This window comes from Somniosus microcephalus, chromosome 6, assembly GCF_052327205.1.
Source record: "Somniosus microcephalus isolate GS21.2 chromosome 6, FLI_Smic_1.0, whole genome shotgun sequence".
Lineage (NCBI taxonomy): Eukaryota > Metazoa > Chordata > Chondrichthyes > Squaliformes > Somniosidae > Somniosus > Somniosus microcephalus.
In genome coordinates this window covers 280487197-280512908 of record NC_140992.1, presented here as the reverse complement: position 1 = coordinate 280512908, position 25712 = coordinate 280487197, and the positions used below count along the sequence as shown (strand labels likewise).

The 25712-nt window shown below is 49.6% G+C and overlaps 1 protein-coding gene across 2 annotated transcripts in view; it reads left to right on the top strand.

Annotated features, from left to right (window-relative positions):
* The window catches only part of kiaa0513 (KIAA0513 ortholog), a 128002-nt gene that overhangs the window by 87349 nt on the left and 14941 nt on the right, over positions 1 to 25712 (top strand). For both annotated transcript variants that reach the window (XM_085991927.1, XM_085991928.1), the window contains 4 exons: positions 9442 to 9541; positions 13510 to 13583; positions 21735 to 21805; positions 24866 to 25040. In XM_085991927.1, coding sequence (XP_085848053.1) covers positions 9442 to 9541; positions 13510 to 13583; positions 21735 to 21805; positions 24866 to 25040 — 420 coding nt within the window. The remainder of the gene's footprint in view (positions 1 to 9441; positions 9542 to 13509; positions 13584 to 21734; positions 21806 to 24865; positions 25041 to 25712) is intronic.

Genomic DNA, 25712 nt, shown 5'->3' with positions numbered 1-25712 from the left:
ACAGTATGTTCTTTCAATTCCTTCCTCCCCTCCTAAACCCCCCCCCCCCACCCCCTGTCTCTGCGCCTGCTTAATATCTGTTACATCTCCAGCTTTTTCCAGTTCTGATGAAGGATCCCAGACCTGAAACATTAACTCTGTTTCTCTCTCCACGGATGCTGCCTGGCCTGCTGAGTATTTCCAGCATTTTCTGTTGTTATTTCCTTTTTTTATTGATGTGCCTCTAAAGTATTTTACTATTTTGTTTTATGTTCCTTGATATAATTTAACTTCATAGTTCCTCTTTGCCTCCCTATTTTTTTTTTGACTTCTCTCCTAATCCCCTCATATTCCCTCTGCTGTCTATGTACTTAAGGTACGCCTCTTTCCTTACCCTTAATTGTTTTCTTATGTCTTTATTAATCCATGAAGTCTCATTAGTGTTTAGTTTGTTCTTTCCTTTTAGCGGAATATATTGTTCCTGCACTCTGTTGAACACCGTTTTAAATGTTTCCCATTGTCGTTCTACATCATTGTTTGCCTATTTTATCTTCCCAAGTTCTATTCTCAGCCTCTCAAAATCAGCTTTTCTCCAATCTATTAACTTAGTTTTTGTCATTCTTATGTCCTTCTCTATTGTCATCTTAAAGCGTATTATATTATGGTCACTATTGCCTAGATGTTCCCCTACTTTTACTTCTCTTATCTGCTCTGGCTCATTCCCCATAACTAGATTCAGCAGCAAATCCTCCCTTGTTGGGCTTTTTACATATTGGGTTAGAAAGGAGTCCTGTAGACATTGTAGGAACTCCATTCCCTTATCCCCTTTACCTACCTCTTCTGCCCAATTAATATTGGGGTAGTTGAAATCCCCCATGATGATGATTCTACATTTTTTACTCATTTCTCTAATTTGTCTGTATAGTTCTTCCTCCACCTCCCTTCCACTATTGGGTGGTCTATAGACTACGCCCATTAGTGTGATTGATCCTACTTTTGCCAATCACCTTAAATCTGTGTCCTCTGGTTCTCGACCCTTCCGCCAATGGGAATAGTTTCTCTCTATCTACTCTGTCCAGACCCCTCATGATTTTGAACACTTCTGTCAAATCTCCTCTCAACCTTCTCTGCTCTAAGGAGAACAACCCCGGCTTCCCCAGTCTCTCCATGTAACCCTCTCCAAGGCCTTGACATCCAGTTTCTGGATTGGACTCTTCATCAGAACTGGAAGACGTCACAGATGAACGGCATTTAAAAAGGAAAAGGACGAGGGAGAAACAGCATCAAGACACGGGGAATGCAGTAGAAGGACCTGTAAAGTGCTTAAGGGGAAAACAGGAGATGGTTAAAGGGCAGAACTGATGTAAGCATGAGATATATAATGAGGCATTAAAGGGGTGGCCAGGAGCCTGGTATAAGAAAAAAGAACCAAGGGAAGTCCATAACCTCCGGACAGGTGGATCTGCATCGAAAACCACCAATCCTCCATTCAATTCAGTTGAATTCAATTTGCTTTATTGGCATGATGACAAGATACATCTTATGTTGCCGAAGCACAGAAAAACATGTATGATTGAACACGTAAACGCAGATCTAGACATACAGTGTATAGACAAATATACCCATGTATACATAAATATACACGCATATAATCTTTTCTTAGATTTACTGGTCACTGGTTGTCCCTCTGCTTATGGCAAGCTGTGACATAGTTTGCCGCTAACATTACGCATTTTCTCTGTTCCCCTAATAGATATGGGAGTTTTTGGTGGTCATTCAAATTTTTGAATTCAGGGCATATTTTTATGAATTTTGGGTAGAAATTCCCCCTTATGTCCTGATAGTTTCCACAAGTGTGAGGAAGTGCATCTCTGTCTCCACCACTCCCTGACTGCAGTGAGAGCATATCCTGTCCTCTCTGGGCAGCCAGGTCTGCCTGTGTCTGCCTTTTTCGATGGCCAGGCTATGCTCACTAAGTCTGTACATTGTCAAGGTTTTTCTCAGGTTGCTATCTTTTACCGTGGTCAGTTATTCAGCCATGGTGTATTGTCTGTTTAGGGCCAAATAGCAATCGAGTTTGTTTTGGGTTTTTGTCGTTTCTGTCCAATATGTCAAGTATTTTTCCTTTTGTTTAGTGATAATTGTGTTGGGTCGAATTCTCTGTGCTATGATGTCACTGTCCTGGGGCTGATTATTATTAGTAGTGTTAGTAGTTACTTCACTGAGTCCCAGGGCCAGTTGACTGAGGGGACTCTTCTCTATGATCATCTCTTGGCATTTCAGGGCTTCGTAATGATAGCAGTGGGGGTTGCTCATTTTTAGGTGTTTCCAAAATTTGATGGCTCTTTTTTGGGTATTAATTAGTAGTGGATATTGGCCTAGTTCTGCCCTGCATGCATTGTTTGCGGTTTTCCTCTGAGTCCGGAGGATACTTTTACAGAATTCTGCATGTAGGATCTCAATTGGGTGTTCGTCCCATTTTGCAAATTCTTGTTGTGTTAGCAGTCCCCACACCTCACTGCCATAGAGTGCAATTGGTTGAATTACTGATTTAAAAATTTTGAGCCAAATGCTAATTGGGATTTCTATTTGGAATGACTTTTTAATGGCATAGAAAGCCCTTTTTGCTTTCTCTTTCAGTTCATTCACAGCCAATTGAAAATTTCCCGTAGAACTGATTTTTAAGCCTAAGTATGTGTAATTTGTAGTTTGTTCAATTTTAGTTGCTCCTAGTGTGAAGTTTATTCTGGGTCCCTGATGTCTGGATCTTTGCTGGAACACAAGAACTTTTTTTTTGGGGGCTTATTGTCAGGGCCCAGGTCTGACACAATGACTCTAGCAGATCTAGGTTCTGCTGTAGTCCCTCCTCAGTTGGTGGGAGCAGAACCAGGTCATCTGCATAGAGGAGGAATTTAACCTTGGAGTCATATAGGGCGAGGCCAGGTTTCTCTCTCTCTCTTTCTCTCCCTGTGTGTGTCTCTCTCTCTCTCTCTCTCTCTCTCCCTGTCCCTGTCTGTCTCTGTCTCTCTCTCTCCCTGTCGCTCGCGCGCGCTCTCTCCCCCCCTGTCGCTCGCGCGCGCTCTCTCCCCCCCTGTCGCTCGCGCGCGCTCTCTCCCCCCCTGTCGCTCGCGCGCGCTCTCTCCCCCCCTGTCGCTCGCGCGCGCTCTCTCCCCCCCTGTCGCTCGCGCGCGCTCTCTCCCCCCCTGTCGCTCGCGCGCGCTCTCTCCCCCCCTGTCGCTCGCGCGCGCTCTCTCCCCCCCTGTCGCTCGCGCGCGCTCTCTCCCCCCGTCGCTCGCGCGCGCTCTCTCCCCCCCTGTCGCTCGCGCGCGCTCTCTCCCCCCCTGTCGCTCGCGCGCGCTCTCTCCCCCCCTGTCGCTCGCGCGCGCTCTCTCCCCCCCTGTCGCTCGCGCGCGCTCTCTCCCCCCCTGTCGCTCGCGCGCGCTCTCTCCCCCCCTGTCGCTCGCGCGCGCTCTCTCCCCCCCGTCGCTCGCGCGCGCTCTCTCCCCCCCCTGTCGCTCGCGCGCGCTCTCTCCCCCCCTGTCGCTCGCGCGCGCTCTCTCCCCCCCTGTCGCTCGCGCGCGCTCTCTCCCCCCCTGTCGCTCGCGCGCGCTCTCTCCCCCCCTGTCGCTCGCGCGCGCTCTCTCCCCCCCTGTCGCTCGCGCGCGCTCTCTCCCCCCGTCGCTCGCGCGCGCTCTCACAGTGCTGTTAGGGAGGGAGTTCCAGGATTTTGACCCAGCGACGATGAAGGAACGGCCGATATATTTCCAAGTCAGGATGGTGTGTGACTTGGAGGGGAACTTGGAGGTGGTGGTGTTCCCATGCGCCTGCTGCCCTTGTCCTTCTAGGTGGAAGAGGTCGCGGGTTTGGGAGGTGCTGCCGAAGAAGCCTTGGCGAGTTGCTGCAGTGCATCTTGTAGATGGTACACACTGCAGCCACGGTATGCCGGTGGTGGAGGGAGTGAATGTTTAAGGTGGTGGATGGGGTGCCGATCAAGTGGGATGCTTTGTCCTGGATGGTGTCGGGCTTGTTCAGTGTTGTTGGAGCTACACTCATCCAGGCAAGTGGAGAGTATTCCATCGGGGCACCGAGGCCCACAGCCCCGAGACCGGAGAAGCAGCGGACCTGCGCAGGAGCAGCCCGAGGCGGCGGAGCTTAAAAGGGAGCAGTCAGAGGCACCGAGGCCCACAGCCCCGAGACCGGAGAAGCAGCGGACCTGCGCGGGAGCAGCCCGAGGCGGCGGAGCTTAAAAGGGAGCAGTCAGAGGCACCGAGGCCCACAGCCCCGAGACCGGAGAAGCAGCGGACCTGCGCGGGAGCAGCCCGAGGTGGTGGAGCTTAAAAGGGAGCAGTCAGAGGCACCGAGGCCCACAGCCCCGAGACCGGAGAAGCAGCGGACCTGCGCGGGAGCAGCCCGAGGCGGCGGAGCTTAAAAGGGAGCAGTCAGAGGCACCGAGGCCCACAGCCCCGAGACCGGAGAAGCAGCGGACCTGCGCGGGAGCAGCCCGAGGCGGCGGAGCTTAAAAGGGAGCAGTCAGAGGCACCGAGGCCCACAGCCCCGAGACCGGAGAAGCAGCGGACCTGCGCGGGAGCAGCCCGAGGCGGCGGAGCTTAAAAGGGAGCAGTCAGAGGCACCGAGGCCCACAACCCCGAGACCGGAGAAGCAGCGGACCTGCGCGGGAGCAGCCCGAGGCGGCGGAGCTTAAAAGGGAGCAGTCAGAGGCATACCAATCCAGGTTCCAGGAGAGAGGTAAAAAGTAGTCCAAGTGTGACGTCAGCAGGAAGCAGGTAAGTGATTGGTTGGTGAGTATTTCTCTCTTTTCAAGACAAGGTTGAATTCTGTGGTGTTAAATTTCTAGGGTCTCTGTGTTGTAGTGGGGACAGTTGGTAAATAAAGCGCCCTAGAGTATACCTGTAACTCGGGTATTGAATAAATTTTTAAATTAATTAAAGGAGTAAGTCATGGCAGGAGAGTTCAGACCCGTGTTCTGCTCCTCTTGCTCCATGTGGGAAGTCAGGGATGCTGCCAGTGTCCCTGACGACCATGTGTGCGGGAAATGCATCCAGCTGCAGCTACTTGTAGACCGCATTGCGGCGCTCGAGCTGCGGGTGGATGAATTTTGGAGCATGCGCGATGCTGAGAGGGTCGTGGATAGCACGTTTAGCGAGTTGTTCATGCCTCAGGGTAGGGCTGCACAGGCAGAAAGAAAGTGGGTGACCATCAGGCGGAGCAACAGAGGCAGGCAGGAAGTGCAGGGAACCCCTGCGGACATCCCCCTTTCAAACAGGTATACCAAGTTGGATACTGTTGAGGGGGATGACTCACCAGGGGAAGGCAGCAGCAGCCAGCTTCCTGGCACCAGGGATGCTTCTGCTGCTCAGGAAGGGAGGAAAAAGAGTGGGAGAGCAATAGTGGTAGGGGATTCTATCGTAAGGGGAACAGATAGGCGTTTCTGTGGCCGCAAACGTGACTCCAGGATGGTTTGTTGCCTCCCTGGAGCCAGGGTCATGGATGTCACTGAGCGGCTACAGGGCATTCTTAAGGGGGGAGGGTGAGCAGGCAGAGGTCGTGGTCCACATTGGGACCAACGACATAGGTAGGAAGGGGGATGAGGTCCTGCATCAAGAATTTAGGGAGCTAGGTAACAGATTAAAGAGCAGGACCTCAAAGGTTGTAATCTCTGGATTACTCCCAGTGCCACGTGCTAGTGAGTATAGGAATAGGAGGATAGTGCAGATGAATGCGTGGCTAAAGAGTTGGTGTAGGGGGGAGGGTTTTAGTTTCCTGGATCACTGGGCCTGCTTCTGGGAAAGGTGGGACTTGTACAAGTCGGACGGGTTGCACCTGAACCAGAACGGGACAAATATCCTTGCGGGGAGGTTTGCTAGCACTGTTGGGGGGGGTTTAAACTAACTTGGCAGGGGGATGGGATACAGAGGGGAGCTGAAATAGGGGGTGATGTGCTGCCAATTATAGAGAAAAAAACAAGTCAGCTTGGTAGACAGGGCAAATATATAAGGGCAAGGCTGGATGGCATCTATTTTAATGCAAGGAGTCTTGCAAATAAGGTGGATGAACTGAAGGTGTTGATAAACACATGGGAGTATGATATTGTTGCTATCACGGAGACATGGTTGAGGGAGGGGCAAGACTGGCAGCTCAATATTCCGGGGTACAGAATCTTCAGGCGAGACAGAGGGGGAGGTAAAAGAGGAGGGGGTGTTGCAATATTAATTAAGGAGTCAATTACTGCAGTAAGGAGGGATGATATATTAGCAGGTTCCTCTAATGAGGCCATATGGATGGAGCTTAAAAACAAAAAGGGGGCAAGCACTTTGCTGGGAGTGTACTATAGGCCTCCAAACAGTCAGGGGGAGATAGAGGAACAGATATGTAGGCAAATCTCAGAGAAATGTGCAAATAATAGGGTAATAATAATGGGGGATTTCAACTTCCCCAATATTAACTGGGATAGTCAAAGTGTGAAAGGCTCAGAGGGTGTAGAATTCTTAAAGTGCATCCAGGAGAGCTTTTTGAGCCAGCATGTAGAAAGTCCTACAAGAGAGGGGGCGGTACTGGACCTAATTCTAGGGAATGTGGCCGGCCAAGTGGAAAAAGTGCTAGTAGGTGAGCACTTTGGTGACAGTGACCATAATATGGTGAGATTTAAGGTGGTCATGGAAAAGGACAGGGATGGGCCGGAAATAAAGGTTCTAAATTGGGGGAAGGCCGATTTTAATAGGATAAGGCAGGATCTGGCCAAAATGGACTGGGATCAGCTACTTGTAGGAAAATCCGCATCGGAGCAATGGGAGGCTTTCAGAAGGGAGATTGAGATCATACAATGGCAACATGTTCCCGTAAAGGTCAAGGGTGGTTCCAAAAACCACAGGGAACCTTGGATGTCAGGGGATATACGAGAATGGATTAGGAAAAAAAGGAGGGCTTTTGGCAGATACAAAAGGCTAAAGACGGAGGAAGCCCTTGGGGAGTACAAAAAGTGCAGGGGGATACTTAAAAAAGAAATTAGGAGATCAAGGAGGGGCCATGAAATAACACTGGCGAGCAAAATAAAGGAAAATCCTAAGATGTTTTATAAGTATATTAAGGGTAAGAGGATAACTAGGGAAAAAATAGGGCCCATTAGGGACAAAAGTGGCAATCTGTGTGTGGAGCCGGAAGATGTAGGAGGGGTTCTAAATGAATTTTTTGCATCTGTTTTCACTATGGAGGAGGACGATGTAGACATAGTAATAGGGCGGGGGGACTGTGATATGCTTGAACATATTAACATCGAGAGGGAGGAGGTATTGGCGGTTTTAGCAGGCCTAAAAATGGATAAATCCCCAGGCCCGGACGAAATGTATCCCAGGCTGCTGTGTGAGGCAAAGGAAGAGATTGTGGGGGCTCTAACACATATATTCAGGACCTCTCTGGCCACAGGGGATGTGCCAGAGGACTGGAGAACCGCTAATGTAGTACCATTATTCAAGAAGGGAAGTAGGGAAAAACCGGGGAACTACAGGCCAGTGAGCCTAACATCAGTGGTAGGAAAATTATTGGAAAAAATTCTGAGGGACAAAATTAGTCTCCACTTGGAGAGGCAAGGATTAATCAGGGATAGTCAACATGGCTTTGTCAAGGGAAGATCATGTCTGACTAATTTGATTGAATTTTTTGAGGGGGTGACTAGGTGTGTGGATGAGGGTAACGCAGTGGATGTGGTATACATGGATTTCAGTAAGGCCTTCGATAAAGTCCCGCACAGGAGACTGGTCAAGAAGGTAAGAGCCCATGGAATCCAGGGTGCCTTGGCACATTGGATACAAAACTGGCTTAGTGGCAGAAGGCAGAGGGTGATGGTCGAAGGTTGTTTTTGTGACTGGAAGCCTGTGGCCAGTGGGGTACCACAGGGATCGGTGCTGGGTCCCTTGCTGTTTGTGGTCTACATTAATGACTTGGATATGAATGTAAAAGGTATGATCAGTAAGTTCGCGGATGATACAAAAATTGGTAGGGTGGTAAATAGCGAGGAGGGTAGCCTCAGTCTGCAGGACGATATAGATGGGTTGGTCAGATGGGCGGAACAGTGGCAAATGGAATTTAACCCGGAAAAGTGCGAGGTGATGCACTTTGGGGGGACTAACAAGGCAAGGGAATACACAATGAATGGTAAGACCCTAGGCAAGACGGAGGGTCAGAGGGATCTGGGTGTGCAAGTACACAGATCCCTGAAGGCGGCGGAACAGGTGGATAAGGTGGTAAAAAAGGCATATGGGATACTTGCCTTCATTAGCCGAGGCATAGAATATAAGAGCAAGGAGGTTATGATGGAGCTGTATAAAACACTGGTTAGGCCACAGCTGGAATACTGTGTGGAGTTCTGGTCGCCACACTACAGGAAGGATGTGATCGCTTTGGAGAGGGTGCAGAGGAGATTCACCAGGATGTTACCAGGGCTGGAGCGCTTCAGCTATGAAGAAAGACTGGGCAGATTGGGTTTGTTTTCCTTGGAGCAGAGGAGGCTGAGGGGGGACATGATTGAGGTGTACAAAATTATGAGGGGCATAGATAGTATGGATACCGAGGAGCTTTTTCCCTTAGTAGAAGGGTCAATAACTAGGGGGCATAGATTCAAGGTAAAGGGCGGGAGGTTTAGAGGGGATTTGAGAAAGAACTTTTTCACCCAGAGGGTGGTTGGAGTCTGGAACTCACTGCCTGAAAGGGTTGTGGAGGCTGGAACCCTCACAACATTTAAGAAGCATTTGGATGAGCACTTGAAATGCCATAACATACAAGGCTACGGACCAAATGCTGGAATATGGGATTAGATTAGACAGGGCTTGATGGCCGGCACGGACACGATGGGCCGAAGGGCCTCTATCCGTGCTGTATAACTCTATGACTCCTTACTTGTGCCTTGTAGATGGTGGAAAGGCTTTGGGGAGTCGGGAGGTGAGTCACTCGCTGCAGAAAACCCAGCCTCTGACCTCTTGTAGCCACAGTATTTATGTGGCTGGTCCAGTTAAGTTTTTGGTCAGTGGTGACCCCCAGGATGTGGTGGTAATGCCGTTGAATGTCAAGGGGCGGTGGTTAGACTCTCTCTGTTGTTGGAGATGGGCATTGCCTGGCACTTGTGTAGCGCGAATGTTACTTCTCAGCCCAAGCCTGAATGTCATCCAGGTCTTGCTGCGTGCAGGCACGGACTGCTTCATTATCTGAGGAGTTGCGAATGGTATTGAACACTGCAGTCATCAGCGAACATCCCCACTTCTGACTTTATGATGATTACTAGTCCAGTACCGTGGTAACTGAGCTTCCAATAAGAAACATGGGGGTGGGTGAAAATCGTCTTTGGTGAAAGCGATAAACGGGAAGGGGTGGGGAGGCGGAAGGGACCGGGGGAATTGTCTCAAACTTGATGTGAAACATCTCCTAACTCTGCTCCTCACTCTCACCTTGCAGGGAAGAAATTGGCCAGGAGGAAAAGGCTCGGTTCGGGGAGCTGTGCTCTGAGGAAAACAGCCAAGACAGAGATTGGTTTGCGAAATACGTCAGCGCCCAGGTGTGAACAAGGGTGGGAGCAGCTCGTGGCTGTGTGTCAAATTACAAGATGGGATTATCCTGCACAGGTTTTGGGCAGTCAGGGTAGTCGCTTGCTAGGACGGAGTTATCGCTGGGGCAAGCGGTATATTCCGAAGCAAATGGCAAGTGGGCGCTTAACATGGGCTTGGAGCAAGAATGGCTCAAACATGGACTGTGCCCAGAATTAACCACTTTCTGGTAGTCTGTTCCTCATGCCCACTATCCTGTGGTACATTCTGATCTCGCTCCAACCATGTGAATTTGATTATTGTGTCCTCTGCTCGCTGTCCAAGTGGTATAGTCTGCTGACCTCTAACCTATCTGCGCCGTTCATTATTCTGGGGACCTGTGTCATGTTTCCTCTGTCTTTTCACCAGCAAAAGATTTTAGTAACATTTGCAGGGCTGTGGGGAAAGAGCAGGGGAGTGGGACTAATTGGAGAGCTTTCTCAAAGAGCCGGCACAGGCACGATGGGCTGAATGGCCTCCTTGTTTGCTGGATAATTCTGTAAGCCAGTGATCAGAACCTGCGGCCCACCTGATTTAATTCAGTATTGCAAAATAATATTTTTCAAAGAATCTGTAGATACAGAAAGGGTTTTATTTCTTTGTGAGCAAGAAAGGAGTTTGAGGACAATATTAAGGACTCTTGCTGTGCGAGGGTGATGTAGACGGGCAGGGCACAGGCAGAGTCAGTAAGGTTGGAGCTCAAAGATAAAAAGGGTTTGTTCCATGAGCCAGGGTGTTTTACAGAGCTCCAGATAGTGGGAAGGAAACGGGAGAGGAAATCTGCCGTCAGATTAGAGAGAGGAGGAGGAATTACTATTCCGGAGATTTTAATTATCCGTTTATCCATTGGAGCAGCGAGGGAGTGAAGGGAATGGGATTCCTGCAATGTGCACGGACTCGCTCCTCGAGCAGGGGGTTAGTCGGGCGGAGGGGCGGAGGTGCTGCTGGATCTGGTGCTGAGCAATGAAATAGATCGGTAACTGAGCTAACTGTGAGTGAGCACCTTGGCAGCAGCGACCACTATGATGAGGGTCACGGTCCAGTTAGAAAGCGCAAAGTCAGCATTAAAAACAAGACCAGATTGGATGTGGGCAGATTTTATTAGGATGTGGAGTGAGGTGAGGGGAGGTGGAAGGAGAAATTGGCCCACAGGGTGGGGGCGGGGGTGTTTAAAAAAAAAAAAAGAGTTTGCAAAGGTACAGAATAAATAAATTTCATTTTTTTTTAAAAAGAGAAAACAAAGAAGTTTCTTAATAAGATGCCCTGGATTACTAGAAGGTATAAACTAGGTCAAAGTTCAGGATTAGATTGGATAGATAGGTGGGTAAAGAAATATGGACACGGCGCGGGTAAATGTGCTTCGGATGGTTTGTTCACCGGGACGGTGAAGGCTGACGTGGACTGGTTGGGCCGAATGGCCTGTTTGCAGCCACTGAAGGGACCGTTTTTGTTGCCGTGGCTCACTGAGGACCTCTAGTAGCCGATTGTGGTATTGGCGCAGTGGCAGTGGGGAACGGGAGGACCTGAACATTTCCATACGGTGTGTCCTGCCCTCAGTTTAGAGGGTGATAACTGACAGAGGCACCTGCACGTCAGGCCACTACTGGGCAGGTTACAGAGTGCAGGAGTAAGCAATATTTTCACTTAAATAAAAAACAGAAAATGCTGGAAACATAGAAAAATAGGAGCAGGAGTAGGAATTTCGGCCCTTCGAGCTTGTTCCGCCATTCAATATGATCATGGCTGATCCTCTATCTCAATACCATATTCTCGCTTTCTCCCCATACCCCTTGATGCATTTTGTGTCTAGAAATGTATCTATCTCCTTCTTAAATATACTCAGTGAATTGACCTCCACAGCCTTCTGTGGTCGAGAATTCCACAGGTTCACCACCCCCTGAGTGAAGAAATTTCTCCTCGTCTCAGTCCTAAATGTCCTACCCCGTATCCTGAGACTGTGACCCCTCGTTCTAGACCCCCCCCCCCCCCCCCCGCAGCCAGGGGAAACATCCTCCCTGCATCCAGTCTGTCTAGCCCTCGGCAGGTCAGGCAGCAACTGTGGAGAGAGTTAACGTTTCCGGTCGATGACCTTTCATCAGAATATTTTTACTTGTTGGGTTTTGCTCAGACTATAGAAAGAAAAACTTACATTTATATAGCACCTTTCACAACCTCAGGACATCCCAAAGCGCTTTACAACCAATGATGTACTTTTGAAGTGGAGTCACTGTTGTAATGTAGGAAACGCGGCAGCCAATTTGCGCACAGCAAGCTCCCACAAACAGCAATGTGATAATGACCAGATCATCTGTTTTAGTGATGGTGGTTGAGGGATAAATATTGGCCTCAGGACACCAGGGAGAACTCCCCTGCTCTTCTTTGAAATAGTGCTATGGGATCTTTTACATCGTCTCATCTGAAAGATGGCACCTCCGACAGTGCGGCGCTCTCTCTGTACTGCTCCTCCGACAGTGCAGCGCTTCCTCAGTACTGACCCTCCGACAGTGCAGCGCTTCCTCAGTACTGACCCTCCGACAGTGCGGCGCTCCCTCAGTACCGTCCCTCAGACAGTGCGGCGCTCCCTCAGTACCGTCCCTCAGACAGTGCAGCGCTTCCTCAGTACTGACCCTCCGACAGTGCGGCGCTCCCTCAGTACCGTCCCTCAGACAGTGCGGCACTCCCTCAGTAGTGCCCCTCCGACAGTGCGGCGCTCCCTCAGTACCGTCCCTCAGACAGTGCGGCCGTCCCTCAGACAGTGCGGCGCTCCCTCAGTACTGCCCCTCCGACAGTGCGGCGCTCCCTCAGTACTGCCCCTCCGACAGTGCGGCGCTCCCTCAGTACTGCCCCTCTGACGGTGCGGCGCTCCCCCAGCACTGACCCTCCGACGGTGCGGCGCTTCCTCAGTACTGCCCCTCCGACGGTGCGGCGCTCCCTTAGTACCGTCCCTCAGACAGTGCGGCGCTCCCTCAGTACTGCCCCTCCGACAGTGCGACGCTCCCTCAGTACTGCCCCTCCGACAGTGCGGCGCTCCCTCAGTACTGCCCCTCCGACAGTGCGGCGCTCCCTCAGTACTGCCCCTCCGACAGTGCGACGCTCCCTCAGTACTGCCCCTCCGACAGTGCGGCGCTCCCTCAGTACTGCCCCTCCGACAGTGCGGCGCTCCCTCAGTACTGCCCCTCCGACAGTGCGGCGCTCCCTCAGTACTGCCCCTCCGACAGTGCGGCGCTCCCTCAGTACTGCCCCTCCGACAGTGCGGCGCTCCCTCAGTACTGCCCCTCCGACAGTGCGGCGCTCCCTCAGTACCGCCCCTCCGACAGTGCGGCGCTCCCTCAGTACTGCCCCTCCGACAGTGCGGCGCTCCCTCAGTACTGCCCCTCCGACAGTGCGGCGCTCCCTCAGTACTGTCCCTCCGACAGTGCGGCGCTCCCTCAGTACTGCCCCTCCGACAGTGCGGCGCTCCCTCAGCACTGCCCCTCCGACAGTGCGGCGCTCCCTCAGTACTGCCCCTCCGACACAGCCGCGCTCCCTCAGTACTGCCCCTCCGACAGTGCGGCGCTCCCTCAGTACTGCCCCTCCGACAGTGCAGCACTCCCTCAGTACTGCCCCTCCGACAGTGCGGCGCTCCCTCAGTACTGCCCCTCCGACAGTGCAGCACTCCCTCAGTACTGCCCCTCCGACACAGCCGCGCTCCCTCAGTACTGTACTGGAGTGTTGCCTGGATTATGGGCTCAAGTCTCTGGAGTGGGTCCTGAACCCACAATCTTCTGACGCAGAGACAAGAGTGCTACCCACTGAGCTAATACTGTAATAGTGTGTATAAAATGAAATGGTTTTGTAAAATGCTAAATTATCAAAGCTGTGATAAAATCTTGTACTTGTGCAGAGAGAGGAAACCTCTTTCTTATCCTCCCTCTCTCTCCCTCCCTCTCTCTCTCCCCAGCGGTGCCATTCCAAATGCATCTCTGAGCACACGTTCTACCGACTGGTGCAGTCTTTTGCTGTTGTCTTATTTGAGTGAGTATTACTTTTACTGTTTTGAGTGGAGCACAGATAGCCTCTCTCCGTACTGCAGAGTGTCATGAGAAGTGTCCCCATAACTTTAGTATTTTACCAAAAATATAGTGAAATCTACCAGGCTCAAGAGTGCCACCTGCAGGCTGTCTGTATTCTGCAGCTGCACAAATCCTCGCGACAACCTCTGGTACCTTAAGAGTTGAAGTTTGAACTGGTCACCTATTGAGTGGGTAAATACACGGCCTCCTGTGATATGCTGAGCTGTAAAGATCAGGAAGGTCTGGAGTTTGATTGCTGGTCAGTAGCAGGGGCCCTACAATGGGCCTCAGTGCCCCTGTATTGGGAATGGGAAGAATCGGTTTGGGATCTTGGGCCTGACCACTGTCCAGTGACGCTCCCTGGAACATGCTTGTGTGTTTCTGTCAGGTGAGGAGAGAATCGGGTTCTGTGATGCCCCCACGGTTGAATACCCTCCTGCCGTTCACTGTCTAGGCTCACATACGAAGACTAGCCACTTGGACAATTGCTGTCGAACCCCAACCCGATCGAGTGTCCACCTTCAGAAGAGGGGTGAAATTGGGAAAAAAAACTCCACAAAAACAATTGAAAAGGTGCAAATGAAAGGGCAATCCAGTCGCTGTGCGAAATCGGGCCCTGAGCTCCATGTTTTATACACACCTTGCACGTGATGTACTGCCCGTGGACTCTTTAGTGAAATAGTTCACATGGCCTCCCCTCCTGACCAGCTGACTCCTAGGGTGAGGGTTGGGGGGTTAGGTGGTTCCACGGGTGATGGGCTCCCGACGGAGTTCATTATACTCTGCTGTCCTGCCATCGCTGCAGTTGCATTGCAGAGTCAGCACCTTCAGCAGGGCTGTAACTGGTGTGCTGGACTCTGGTGTGGCTGCAGCTGGTGTCTTGTGAACATGGAGTTGGTGCAGGTGATGACTGGTGCTGTCATAGATTCCGTCTGGGCAGTGATTGGTGCTGTCAAGGATACGGTGCAGACAATGGTTAGTGTTATTGTGGATGTAATGTCAGTGGTGATTGGTGCTGTCGATAAGGTGCAGGCAATGGTTAGTGTTATTGTGGATGTAATGTCAGTGATGATTGGTGCTGTCGATACGGTGCAGGCAATGGTTAGTGTTATTGTGGATGTAATGTCAGTGATGATTGGTGCTGTCGATACGGTGCAGACAATGGTTAGTGTTATTGTGGATGTGATGTCAGTGATGATTGGTGCTGTCGATACGGTGCAGACAATGGTTAGTGTTATTGTGGATGTGATGTCAGTGATGATTGGTGCTGTCGATACGGTGCAGACAATGGTTAGTGTTATTGTGGATGTAATGTCAGTGGTGATTGGTGCTGTCGATACGGTGCAGGCAATGGTTAGTGTTATTGTGGATGTAATGTCAGTGGTGATTGGTGCTGTCGATACGGTGCAGACAATGGTTAGTGTTATTGTGGATGTAATGTCAGTGATGATTGGTGCTGTCGATACGGTGCAGGCAATGGTTAGTGTTATTGTGGATGTAATGTCAGTGGTGATTGGTGCTGTCGATACGGTGCAGGCAATGGTTAGTGTTATTGTGGATGTAATGTCGGTGGTGATTGGTGCTGTCGATACGGTGCAGACAATGGTTAGTGTTATTGTGGATGTAATGTCAGTGGTGATTGGTGCTGTCGATACGGTGCAGACAATGGTTAGTGTTATTGTGGATGTAATGTCAGTGGTGATTGGTGCTGTCGATACGGTGCAGGCAATGGTTAGTGTTATTGTGGATGTAATGTCAGTGGTGATTGGTGCTGTCGATACGGTGCAGGCAATGGTTAGTGTTATTGTGGATGTAATGTCAGTGGTGATTGGTGCTGTCGATACGGTGCAGGCAATGGTTAGTGTTATTGTGGATGTAATGTCAGTGGTGATTGGTGCTGTCGATACGGTGCAGACAATGGTTAGTGTTATTGTGGATGTAATGTCAGTGATTGGTGCTGTCGATACGGTGCAGGCAATGGTTAGTGTTATTGTGGATGTGATGTCAGTGGTGATTGGTGCTGTCGATACGGTGCAGGCAATGGTTAGTGTTATTGTGGATGTAATGTCGGTGGTGATTGGTGCTGTCGATACGGTGCAGGCAATGGTTAGTGTTATTGTGGATGTAATGTCAGTGGTGATTGGTGCTGTCGATACGGTGCAGGCAATGGTTAGTGTTATTGTGGATGTAATGTCAGTGGTGATTGGTGCTGTCGATACGGTGCAGGCAATGGTTAGTATTATTGTGGATGTAATGTCGGTGGTGATTGGTGCTGTCGATACGGTGCAGACAATGGTTAGTGTTATTGTGGATGTAATGTCAGTGGTGATTGGTGCTGTCGATACGGTGCAGACAATGGTTAGTGTTGTGGATGTAATGTCGGTGGTGATTGGTGCTGTCGATACGGTGCAGGCAATGGTTAGTGTTATTGTGGATGTAATGTCGGTGGTGATTGGTGCTGTCGATACGGTGCAGACAATGGTTAGTGTTATTGTGGATGTAATGTCGGTGGTGATTGGTGCTGTCGATACGGTGCAGGCAATGGTTAGTGTTATTGTGGATGTAATGTCGGTGGTGATTGGTGCTGTCGATACGGTGCAGACAATGGTTAGTGTTATTGTGGATGTGATGTCAGTGGTGATTGGTGCTGTCGATACGGTGCAGGCAATGGTTAGTGTTATTGTGGATGTAATGTCGGTGGTGATTGGTGCTGTCGATACGGTGCAGGCAATGGTTAGTGTTATTGTGGATGTGATGTCAGTGGTGATTGGTGCTGTCGATACGGTGCAGACAATGGTTAGTGTTATTGTGGATGTAATGTCGGTGGTGATTGGTGCTGTCGATACGGTGCAGGCAATGGTTAGTGTTATTGTGGATTTAATGTCGGTGGTGATTGGTGCTGTCGATACGGTGCAGGCAATGGTTAGTGTTATTGTGGATGTAATGTCAGTGGTGATTGGTGCTGTCGATACGGTGCAGGCAATGGTTAGTGTTATTGTGGATGTAATGTCAGTGGTGATTGGTGCTGTCGATACGGTGCAGGCAATGGTTAGTGTTATTGTGGATGTAATGTCGGTGGTGATTGGTGCTGTCGATACGGTGCAGACAATGGTTAGTGTTATTGTGGATGTGATGTCAGTGGTGATTGGTGCTGTCGATACGGTGCAGGCAATGGTTAGTGTTATTGTGGATGTAATGTCGGTGGTGATTGGTGCTGTCGATACGGTGCAGGCAATGGTTAGTGTTATTGTGGATGTAATGTCGGTGGTGATTGGTGCTGTCGATACGGTGCAGACAATGGTTAGTGTTATTGTGGATGTAATGTCAGTGGTGATTGGTGCTGTCGATACGGTGCAGGCAATGGTTAGTGTTATTGTGGATGTAATGTCGGTGGTGATTGGTGCTGTCGATACGGTGCAGGCAATGGTTAGTGTTATTGTGGATGTAATGTCGGTGGTGATTGGTGCTGTCGATACAGTGCAGACAATGGTTAGTGTTATTGTGGATGTAATGTCAGTGATGATTGGTGCTGTCGATACGGTGCAGGCAATGGTTAGTGTTATTGTGGATGTAATGTCAGTGGTGATTGGTGCTGTCGATACGGTGCAGGCAATGGTTAGTGTTATTGTGGATGTGATGTCGGTGGTGATTGGTGCTGTCGATACGGTGCAGGCAATGGTTAGTGTTATTGTGGATGTGATGTCAGTGATGATTGGTGCTGTCGATACGGTGCAGGCAATGGTTAGTGTTATTGTGGATGTGATGTCGGTGGTGATTGGTGCTGTCGATACGGTGCAGGCAATGGTTAGTGTTATTGTGGATGTGATGTCAGTGATGATTGGTGCTGTCGATACGGTGCAGGCAATGGTTAGTGTTATTGTGGATGTAATGTCAGTGGTGATTGGTGCTGTCGATACGGTGCAGGCAATGGTTAGTGTTATTGTGGATGTAATGTCAGTGGTGATTGGTGCTGTCGATACGGTGCAGACAATGGTTAGTGTTATTGTGGATGTAATGTCAGTGGTGATTGGTGCTGTCGATACGGTGCAGGCAATGGTTAGTGTTATTGTGGATGTAATGTCAGTGGTGATTGGTGCTGTCGATACGGTGCAGGCAATGGTTAGTGTTATTGTGGATGTAATGTCAGTGGTGATTGGTGCTGTCGATACGGTGCAGGCAATGGTTAGTGTTATTGTGGATGTAATGTCAGTGGTGATTGGTGCTGTCGATACGGTGCAGACAATGGTTAGTGTTATTGTGGATGTAATGTCAGTGGTGATTGGTGCTGTCGATACGGTGCAGACAATGGTTAGTGTTATTGTGGATGTAATGTCGGTGGTGATTGGTGCTGTCGATACGGTGCAGGCAATGGTTAGTGTTATTGTGGATGTAATGTCAGTGGTGATTGGTGCTGTCGATACGGTGCAGGCAATGGTTAGTGTTATTGTGGATGTAATGTCGGTGGTGATTGGTGCTGTCGATACGGTGCAGGCAATGGTTAGTGTTATTGTGGATGTAATGTCGGTGGTGATTGGTGCTGTCGATACGGTGCAGGCAATGGTTAGTGTTATTGTGGATGTAATGTCGGTGGTGATTGGTGCTGTCGATACGGTGCAGACAATGGTTAGTGTTATTGTGGATGTAATGTCGGTGGTGATTGGTGCTGTCGATACGGTGCAGGCAATGGTTAGTGTTATTGTGGATGTAATGTCAGTGGTGATTGGTGCTGTCGATACGGTGCAGACAATGGTTAGTGTTATTGTGGATGTAATGTCAGTGATGATTGGTGCTGTCGATACGGTGCAGGCAATGGTTAGTGTTATTGTGGATGTAATGTCGGTGGTGATTGGTGCTGTCGATACGGTGCAGGCAATGGTTAGTGTTATTGTGGATGTAATGTCAGTGATGATTGGTGCTGTCGATACGGTGCAGGCAATGGTTAGTGTTATTGTGGATGTAATGTCAGTGGTGATTGGTGCTGTCGATACGGTGCAGACAATGGTTAGTGTTATTGTGGATGTAATGTCAGTGATGATTGGTGCTGTCGATACGGTGCAGGCAATGGTTAGTGTTATTGTGGATGTAATGTCAGTGGTGATTGGTGCTGTCGATACGGTGCAGGCAATGGTTAGTGTTATTGTGGATGTAATGTCAGTGGTGATTGGTGCTGTCGATACGGTGCAGGCAATGGTTAGTGTTATTGTGGATGTAATGTCAGTGGTGATTGGTGCTGTCGATACGGTGCAGGCAATGGTTAGTGTTATTGTGGATGTAATGTCAGTGATGATTGGTGCTGTCGATACGGTGCAGGCAATGGTTAGTGTTATTGTGGATGTAATGTCAGTGGTGATTGGTGCTGTCGATACGGTGCAGACAATGGTTAGTGTTATTGTGGATGTAATGTCAGTGATGATTGGTGCTGTCGATACGGTGCAGGCAATGGTTAGTGTTATTGTGGATGTAATGTCAGTGGTGATTGGTGCTGTCGATACGGTGCAGGCAATGGTTAGTGTTATTGTGGATGTAATGTCAGTGATGATTGGTGCTGTCGATACGGTGCAGGCAATGGTTAGTGTTATTGTGGATGTAATGTCGGTGGTGATTGGTGCTGTCGATACGGTGCAGGCAATGGTTAGTGTTATTGTGGATGTAATGTCAGTGGTGATTGGTGCTGTCGATACGGTGCAGGCAATGGTTAGTGTTATTGTGGATGTGATGTCAGTGGTGATTGGTGCTGTCGATACGGTGCAGGCAATGGTTAGTGTTATTGTGGATGTAATGTCGGTGGTGATTGGTGCTGTCGATACGGTGCAGGCAATGGTTAGTGTTATTGTGGATGTAATGTCGGTGGTGATTGGTGCTGTCGATACGGTGCAGGCAATGGTTAGTGTTATTGTGGATGTAATGTCGGTGGTGATTGGTGCTGTCGATACGGTGCAGGCAATGGTTAGTGTTATTGTGGATGTAATGTCGGTGGTGATTGGTGCTGTCGATACAGTGCAGACAATGGTTAGTGTTATTGTGGATGTAATGTCGGTGGTGATTGGTGCTGTCGATACGGTGCAGGCAATGGTTAGTGTTATTGTGGATGTAATGTCAGTGGTGATTGGTGCTGTCGATACGGTGCAGGCAATGGTTAGTGTTATTGTGGATGTGATGTCAGTGGTGATTGGTGCTGTCGATACGGTGCAGACAATGGTTAGTGTTATTGTGGATGTGATGTCAGTGGTGATTGGTGCTGTCGATACGGTGCAGACAATGGTTAGTGTTATTGTGGATGTAATGTCGGTGGTGATTGGTGCTGTCGATACGGTGCAGACAATGGTTAGTGTTATTGTGGATGTAATGTCGGTGGTGATTGGTGCTGTCGATACGGTGCAGACAATGGTTAGTGTTATTGTGGATGTAATGTCAGTGGTGATTGGTGCTGTCGATACGGTGCAGACAATGGTTAGTGTTATTGTGGATGTAATGTCAGTGGTGATTGGTGCTGTCGATACGGTGCAGACAATGGTTAGTGTTATTGTGGATGTAATGTCGGTGGTGATTGGTGCTGTCGATACGGTGCAGGCAATGGTTAGTGTTATTGTGGATGTAATGTCAGTGGTGATTGGTGCTGTCGATACGGTGCAGGCAATGGTTAGTGTTATTGTGGATGTAATGTCGGTGGTGATTGGTGCTGTCGATACGGTGCAGACAATGGTTAGTGTTATTGTGGATGTAATGTCGGTGGTGATTGGTGCTGTCGATACGGTGCAGGCAATGGTTAGTGTTATTGTGGATGTAATGTCAGTGGTGATTGGTGCTGTCGATACGGTGCAGGCAATGGTTAGTGTTATTGTGGATGTAATGTCGGTGGTGATTGGTGCTGTCGATACGGTGCAGGCAATGGTTAGTGTTATTGTGGATGTAATGTCAGTGGTGATTGGTGCTGTCGATACGGTGCAGACAATGGTTAGTGTTATTGTGGATGTAATGTCAGTGGTGATTGGTGCTGTCGATACGGTGCAGACAATGGTTAGTGTTATTGTGGATGTGATGTCAGTGGTGATTGGTGCTGTCGATACGGTGCAGACAATGGTTAGTGTTATTGTGGATGTAATGTCAGTGGTGATTGGTGCTGTCGATACGGTGCAGACAATGGTTAGTGTTATTGTGGATGTGATGTCAGTGGTGATTGGTGCTGTCGATACGGTGCAGACAATGGTTAGTGTTATTGTGGATGTGATGTCAGTGGTGATTGGTGCTGTCGATACGGTGCAGACAATGGTTAGTGTTATTGTGGATGTGATGTCAGTGGTGATTGGTGCTGTCGATACGGTGCAGACAATGGTTAGTGTTATTGTGGATGTAATGTCGGTGGTAATTGGTGCTGTCGATACGGTGCAGACAATGGTTAGTGTTATTGTGGATGTAATGTCGGTGGTGATTGGTGCTGTCGATACGGTGCAGACAATGGTTAGTGTTATTGTGGATGTAATGTCGGTGGTGATTGGTGCTGTCGATACGGTGCAGACAATGGTTAGTGTTATTGTGGATGTAATGTCGGTGATGCTTGGTGCTGTCGATACGGTGCAGACAATGGTTAGTGTTATTGTGGATGTAATGTCAGTGATGATTGGTGCTGTCGATACGGTGCAGGCAATGGTTAGTGTTATTGTGGATGTAATGTCAGTGATGATTGGTGCTGTCGATACGGTGCAGGCAATGGTTAGTGTTATTGTGGATGTAATGTCGGTGGTGATTGGTGCTGTCGATACGGTGCAGGCAATGGTTAGTGTTATTGTGGATGTAATGTCAGTGGTGATTGGTGCTGTCGATACGGTGCAGGCAATGGTTAGTGTTATTGTGGATGTGATGTCAGTGGTGATTGGTGCTGTCGATACGGTGCAGGCAATGGTTAGTGTTATTGTGGATGTGATGTCAGTGGTGATTGGTGCTGTCGATACGGTGCAGACAATGGTTAGTGTTATTGTGGATGTAATGTCGGTGGTGATTCGTGCTGTCAAGGATGCGGTGCAGACAATGGTTAGTGTTATTGTGGATGTAATGTCGGTGGTGATTCGTGCTGTCAAGGATGCGGTACAGGTGCTGATTGGTGTTGTTGTTACAGGTGTCACCAGATGGATGACTTTGGCCCCGCCAAGAATCTAATGACCATGTGCTTCACCTTCTATCATGTGGGTAAGTGAAAACAGCAACAAGACCAGAATTTCTGCTGGATTGCACAGACACTGACCAGACCTGATCTTGGGGAGGCTGCTTTCTGCCTGGTTCAGGGCACGGGGTGTGCAGTTTGGGAGGGATGGTTGAGAAGGTGCACTCGCAGTGTGTGAAAATGTCCTGATTCGTGTTTAATTTTCTGCTGCCCGAAACGACAGTAAACCCTTTCCACTGAGCACGGGTGGAGTGCTTTGTGCACAGTTGTGTTTCCAGACTGGAGGGAAGATTACAGTGCTGTCCCCCAGGGGCCCACTGCTCTTTCTGATATATATTAATGACCTGGACTTGGGGATTCAGGGCAAGTTTGCAGATGATACAAAACTCGGAAATCTAGTAAACAGTGAGGAGGATAGTAACAGACTTCAGGAGGACCAAGACAGACTGGTGAAATAGGCAGACACATGGCAGATGAAATTTAATGCAGAAAAGTGCAAAGTGATGTATTTTGGTCGGGAGAATGAGCAGAGGCAATGCGAACTAAAGGGTACAGTTTTCAAGGGGGTGCAGGAACAGAGACCTGGGGGTGTGTGTACACAAATCTGTGAAGGTGACAGGACACGTTGATAAAGCTGTTAAAAAGCACACGGAATCCTTGCCTTTATAAATAGAGGCATAAAGGACAAAGGCCAGGAAGTGATGCTGAACCTTTATAAACACTCGTTAGGCCCCAGCTGGAATAGTGTGTCTAATTCTGGGCACCACACTTTAGGAAGGATGCCAAGACCTTCGTGAGGGTGCAGAGGAGATTCACTCGAAGAGAGACTGGAGAAGCTGGGGTTGTTCTCCTTATAGCAGGGAAGGTTAAGGGGAGATTTAAAATCATGAAGGGTTTTGACAGAGTAAGTAAGGAGAAACTGTTTCCAGTGCTGGGAGGGTCGGTAACCGGAGGACACAGATTTAAGGTGATTGGCAAAAGAACCAGAGGGGACATGAGGAGAGATGTTTTCCGCAGCGAGTTGTTGTGATCTGGAACGCGCTGCCTGAAAGGGCGGTGGAAGCAGATTCAATAGGAACTTTCAAAAGGGAATTGGATAAATACGTGAAGTGGAAAAATTTGCAGGACTGCGGGGAAAGAGCAGGGGGGAGTGGGACTGATTGGACAGCTCGACCAAAGAGCCGGCACAGGCACGATGGGCTGAATGGCCTCACACTGTGCTGCATCATTCTATGATTCGAGGATTATCCAACCCCCAGCCCCCCAAAAGGTGGTCAGTTTCACTTCTGCCGCCCTGGTGCTGTGTTTGTTCGTTCTTCCACCTGTTCTGTACACGTTTCCTCCATCGAGGGTCCCCCTCTCCCTCCCCCCAGCTGCCGGCACCTTCTGGGGGGTGACCGGGTTACTGAACCTCCAGCCGCGACTCTGCACTGACCGATCACAGCTCGCACCGTCTGCTGTCACTATAGTAACAAGTTTTAACACCTGACCTGACACCAACATATGAACAATGATGGACAGGAGGAGACTGTCCGGCCCATCCAGCCTGGCCCATTGTGACGCCCTGTGCTTCACGTTACAGACACTTCCACCCCACCCAGAGCCATGTGATCTCCCGGAGAGCCCAAAAATCAGATCAAAAGCCCCGCTAATTAGGGGGAAAGCTGGAAAATTCCTCTCCGAACTAGTCCAGGAGATCACTCTGGCCTTGATAACGTTCTACAGTCCCTGCCCTGGAGATGGTGCAGAGGAGATTTACTAGAGTGGAGCCAGGGATGATCTCCGCCCCAGCCAGAAACAGGTCCCGCTCACACGTGAAGGAATGCGGTGAATCAGCATCCACCGCACGAGAAGGCTGCCTGTTCCAGAGGTCCACTCTTCTCTGGGGAAAGACCCACCTCCTGACATTCAACCTAGATCTGGCCTTACATAAGTTGAGAGTGTGACCCCTGGTCCTCCCTATCCCACTCAATTGAAACAATTGGCCCGCACAAACACAATCTACTCCCTTCATTATGCTATAAACTTTGATCAAATCGCTCCTAAGCCCGTGCTTCTGTAACGTGTAGCGACCCCAGCTCTTTGATGCTATCTGGGTAACTAATGCTAAGACACCTGGTATATGTCGATTGCCTGCATCCTACCCTTTAACACCCAGCAAAGAGATCCTGATTCTCGTTCACTGTGGGCCATTTAATCTCTGGGAACCGGCTGTGCTTTGTGTAGGGCACCCCATTATAGGAAGAATATCAGAGCTGTGAGCAAATCTCCCTCTACACAGTCACATCAAACACTCCCAGGGCAGGTACAGCACTGGTTAGATACAGAGTAAAGCTCCCTCTACACTGTCCCATCAAACACTCCCAGGGCAGGTACAGCACTGGTTAGATACAGAGTAAAGCTCCCTCTACACTGTCCCATCAAACACTCCCAGGGCAGGTAAAGCACGGGTTAGATACAGAGTAAAGCTCCCTCTACACTGTCCCATCAAACACTCCCAGGGCAGGTACAGCACAGGTTAGATACAGAGTAAATCTCCCTCTACACTGTCCCATCAAACACTCCCGGGACAGGTACAGCACAGGTTAGATACAGAGTAAAGCTCCCTCTACACTGTCCCATCAAACACTCCCAGGGCAGGTAAAGCACGGGTTAGATACAGAGTAAAGCTCCCTCTACACTGTCCCATCAAACACTCCCAGGGCAGGTACAGCACAGGTTAGATACAGAGTAAAGCTCCCTCTACACTGTCCCATCAAACACTCCCAGGGCAGGTACAGCACAGGTTAGATACAGAGTAAAGCTCCCTCTACACTGTCCCATCAAACACTCCCAGGGCAGGTAAAGCACGGGTTAGATACAGAGTAAAGCTCCCTCTACACTGTCCCAGTGCAGGTATAGCTGCTTTTGCAGTCCCAGCACTGACCCCCAATCCCCGCTGCACCAGTGTAGCATTTTGCTGTTTCGCCCACTAACCTTGCTCTGACCTCTCTGACGGAGGCTGGCAATTTAATGGCAGACTGGGGCAGTTTGAGCTCGCCGCCAGTAGCGATGTGCAGAAAGTCACATCTCTTTACCCTCTCCAGGCAAATCCTATCCAAAAGTGTCTGATCTCAAGGAGAAGGCTGCTGACTCCTGCGTGAAAAGCAGCAACAGCTGGCTGGCGGAGAAAAGGGACCTCGCTGCACATCTGCTGAAAAACACAGAGAACGTGAAGGGATTCTTCGGGGGTCTGGACATGAAGCTGAAGGTGAAGAACGAGTGAGTATTTTTCAGACCCCAGACGCAATTCCCTGAGCGTGGCCCAGACCAGTGAAACTGCAATATGTAATATTCTGAGGCCACGTGTTTGTTACATTTGCTGCTCATGGTGATATTGGGATGTACATAACCGACAGTTGTTTATAATATGCCTCAGGGAGTTGGCATATTCCAACTTGCCTGTGAGGCCTTGAGCGGTTTGGGCTGTGTCAGCCTAGAAGGTAGATGGACACTGTCTCCTCCTCCTTGCTGCCTGGAGCCTTTACACATTACTCTGCCACCGCAGCAGCTGTGCTCAGTTATTGGCCTCTGAGCGAGAAGGTTCTGGGTCCAGAACTCCAGCACTAATCTTGGCCAACATTGCGGAGCGAGTGCTGCATTGTCACAGGTGCCGTCTTTCAGATAAGACCCTAAACTGACCCTGTCAATCTCTGCTGTTTATGGGATCTTACTGGATGGAAGAAAGGCCAACATGTTTATGTAACAGCAGGAGCACTTCAAACTAGTTCATTGTGGGTGGAACTGAGAGAATTCCTTCCCGTATCTGTCGATTTTCTGTCCTGTGGAGGCCGCTGTTTTGGATCTGTCAGTCGGAGTCTTGCTGTGCCGATGGCTGGTCCGAGTATGTTAATGAGCCGCGGGGCAGGATATCTGGGAGCAGGAGCTGGGCGA